This window comes from Atta cephalotes (genome assembly GCF_000143395.1).
Source record: "Atta cephalotes unplaced genomic scaffold scaffold00025, whole genome shotgun sequence".
Classification (NCBI taxonomy): domain Eukaryota; kingdom Metazoa; phylum Arthropoda; class Insecta; order Hymenoptera; family Formicidae; genus Atta; species Atta cephalotes.
This window is the reverse complement of record NW_012130089.1, coordinates 1,031,507-1,034,335: the sequence shown is the minus strand read 5'-3', so window position 1 is coordinate 1,034,335 and position 2,829 is coordinate 1,031,507. Positions and strand designations below refer to the sequence as shown.

General features: G+C 58.5%; 1 protein-coding gene across 1 annotated transcript; it reads right to left on the bottom strand.

Annotated features, from left to right (window-relative positions):
* Positions 1-203: 203 nt before the first annotated feature.
* LOC105620360 (centrosomal and chromosomal factor-like) lies at positions 204-2,033 on the bottom strand. The gene is made up of 2 exons (XM_012201861.1): positions 1,765-2,033; positions 204-1,689 (listed from the first exon to the last, which is right to left on the bottom strand). The coding sequence occupies exons 1-2, from the start codon at positions 2,031-2,033 to the stop codon at positions 204-206; spliced, it is 1,755 nt and encodes a 584-aa protein (XP_012057251.1).
* Positions 2,034-2,829: the final 796 nt, after the last annotated feature.

Genomic DNA, 2,829 nt, shown 5'->3' with positions numbered 1-2,829 from the left:
ATCCTCTCTCATCGAGTTCTCTCGATTTCTATCGATTGCCCGATAAAGAAGGAAGAAGGACGATTCGCGAGTAGTCTCCGAGATCGAAATTCGACGCATGTTCGCTTCGATTTGCGATAGCTCAACCGCATTACCGTTGCCGTTGCCGTAGTTGTTCACGCGTAGACATCCAACGTCGCGAAACCGCCCGGACATCTGACTGTCTAACTTTGAGGCAGGAGGGCGTGATAACTCGGCGTTTCGTAGAAGCCAGCGGCGGCTTGAAGAGCGTGCAGGGAAGTTGCGTGATGCCTGTGTATTGTGCTCGCGTATACGCTGGAGACGCCAGCCGCGGCAGAAACGCCATTGGAAGCACCGAAAATGGATGAGGAGGAGGAAGAGGAAGCCTGCTGGCCGATATGCGAGGCCGTTCGCGACAGCAACGTCACCGACGGTCGCCTGTAGGGATGATGGGCGATTGCCGAGACCGCCGATGTGCCGGCACGATGATGGCTGCCCGAGCTCGAGCTCGTGGCCGCTATATTGCTGTATGCCTGCTGATAAGTCTGTCGTAGAATACCGGAGATTGACGCGGACGTCGGAGACGTAACCGACGACGAAGAGGAGGAACTTCGATCGCTTTGGTGAGGTTGATGATGGAGCTGATGAGTGGTAGTGGTACGATGTTGTTGCTGCTGCTGCTGCTGTTGCTGCTGCTGCTGCTGCTGCTGCTGGCGGTGTTGATGATTGTGGGCGCGCATGGCGCGGAAGTAATGTTGATAAATACCTGATATGACTGCCTTCTCGTCGGCGGAGATGAGGTCGGCGGGACCGGATGCCGTTGGTGTTACGGGTCGTTGTTGAGGTTGTTGCTGGGGATGATGTTGCTGCTGCTGTTGCTGCTGCTGCTGCTGCTGCTGCTGCTGTTGGTGCTGATGAGGAGCATGAGTATGATTTCTATGATGATGGTGATGATGATGAGGATGAGTTGATGGTTGCTGCTGCTGCTGCTGCTGTTGCTGTGGCTGTTGCTGCTGAGGATGATGCCGTCGCTGAGATGGTTGTTGCTGTTGCTGCTGCTGAGACAACGTGGCAGCGACATTGAGTGCCGCGCGATACGAGGCTGCAGCCATGGTGACAGCGGACATCTGACCGCTGGTGGATATGAGACCGCTACCGGAATCCGCGGCAGCTACCACTGCCGCGGCGACCGAGGACGATGCGATAGACGTCGCCGGTGACACAACGGAAGCGGATACAACGTTGGAGGAAACGACGATGTTATTCGACGGTGGAACGACCGTCGTAGTCGTGGAGGAAGTCGCCGCAACCGCGACCGCCGCGGTGGCGACTGTGACGGCGGCGGCCGTCGCCGCGCTCCTGCGACCGTTCCTGCGGGAGGCGGACATAGGCGTCGTCGCCGGCGCTGCCGGGGGCGGTAAATTATTGACGAAAGGGCTCCTCCTCTCGCGCTCGGCGCGTCGATAGTAGCACGGATGGATCATTAGGAGGGGTTCGCCGCCACCGGGCGGTGGCTTCGCCTGGCTCGGGAGCTCATACTCGACGCTACAGTCCACGTGGAGCGGTTGCGAGTAGTCCTTGTATTCTTGCACCTTATAGCTGTTGATCGCCACGGCGGTAGCCGCGGCGGTGGCGGTGGCGGTGGCCGCGGCAGCAGCGGCTGCAGCCGCGGCCGCGGTAGCTGCTGCGCTCGTAGTCGTCACCGATGTGCCACCGTTTACAGCTGCATTGACTGCATTGGCAGGGTTCGTCACCGAGGACGACGGATTGCTGGAAGCGGCGGCAGCGGCGGCTGCGGCGGCGACGACAGCAGCATCGTCAAGGCCTGTGGACGTCGCCGGGAGGACTGTCTGCCCGGTTACCCCGCCGACGCCGACATTGACGCCGACGCCGACGGCGGACGACGCGACGACTCCGTTACTGTGATGATGGTGATGATGATGGTGGTGGTGATGGTGGTGATGATGGTGTCCATGTCCGTGATGAATGGCGGCACCTACCACCACTTCCTTCTCGTAGCAGGCGGCGGCCATGTTGTCGGGTGCCTCCTCCTCCTCCTACTATCCGGGCAATTCCGCCGGCGCGCCGCCGTGGCCGTCCCTTCTCGCACGCCCGACGCTGACGACCCACGATGACCCACGGTGTCGAACGCTAGGCTTTCATGACGCGAAACTCTCGCGATGATTTTCCTCGACGGTCCGCTCTTCTCCGTCTGCTCTTCTCTGGTCGTCTCGAGCAACGTTTTGATTTTCCCGTTTTGCCGTCCCCTCGTTCGCCGTCGTCAAAGCGCGTCGCGAAAGCGAGAAAGAGGCCGGTTGAGATTGCGCTCGCCGCTCGCCTTCGACTATCTCGAGGTAGGTAGGTATTCGAAGTATTCGTCCTTGCGTTGTTGAAAACAATGACGATGACGATGACGGGGACGAAGTTGCTGGGGTGGTCAGTGACGACCACAACGATACTCCCCGACTAAACTCACGCACTCTCGAGCGAGTCGGAGTAAAAGGATATAGCTCATCGCCGCGGTATAGCCTTAGCCAAGGGTTGGACCAAAAGGATATATCCAACACCGAGGAAAGCTCGATCCCGAGACAAGTCCAGCGCGTGCGGCAAATGTATTATAGTATTAATACTATCGCATGTTTCATTTTTTCTTTTATTTCGGACAAAAAACTCATTCTAGTGTGCCAATTACGTACGGGGGCCCCTATTACTCTCCCTGGCATTTAATGCTCGCTCGTTCGGGACGGTCGGTCTTCTCTCGTCACCGTTCGCTGTCAGGACCACCCGTTCTGCAGCCCTCTTCCTTTCTCCCTACTCTCTCTCTCTCTC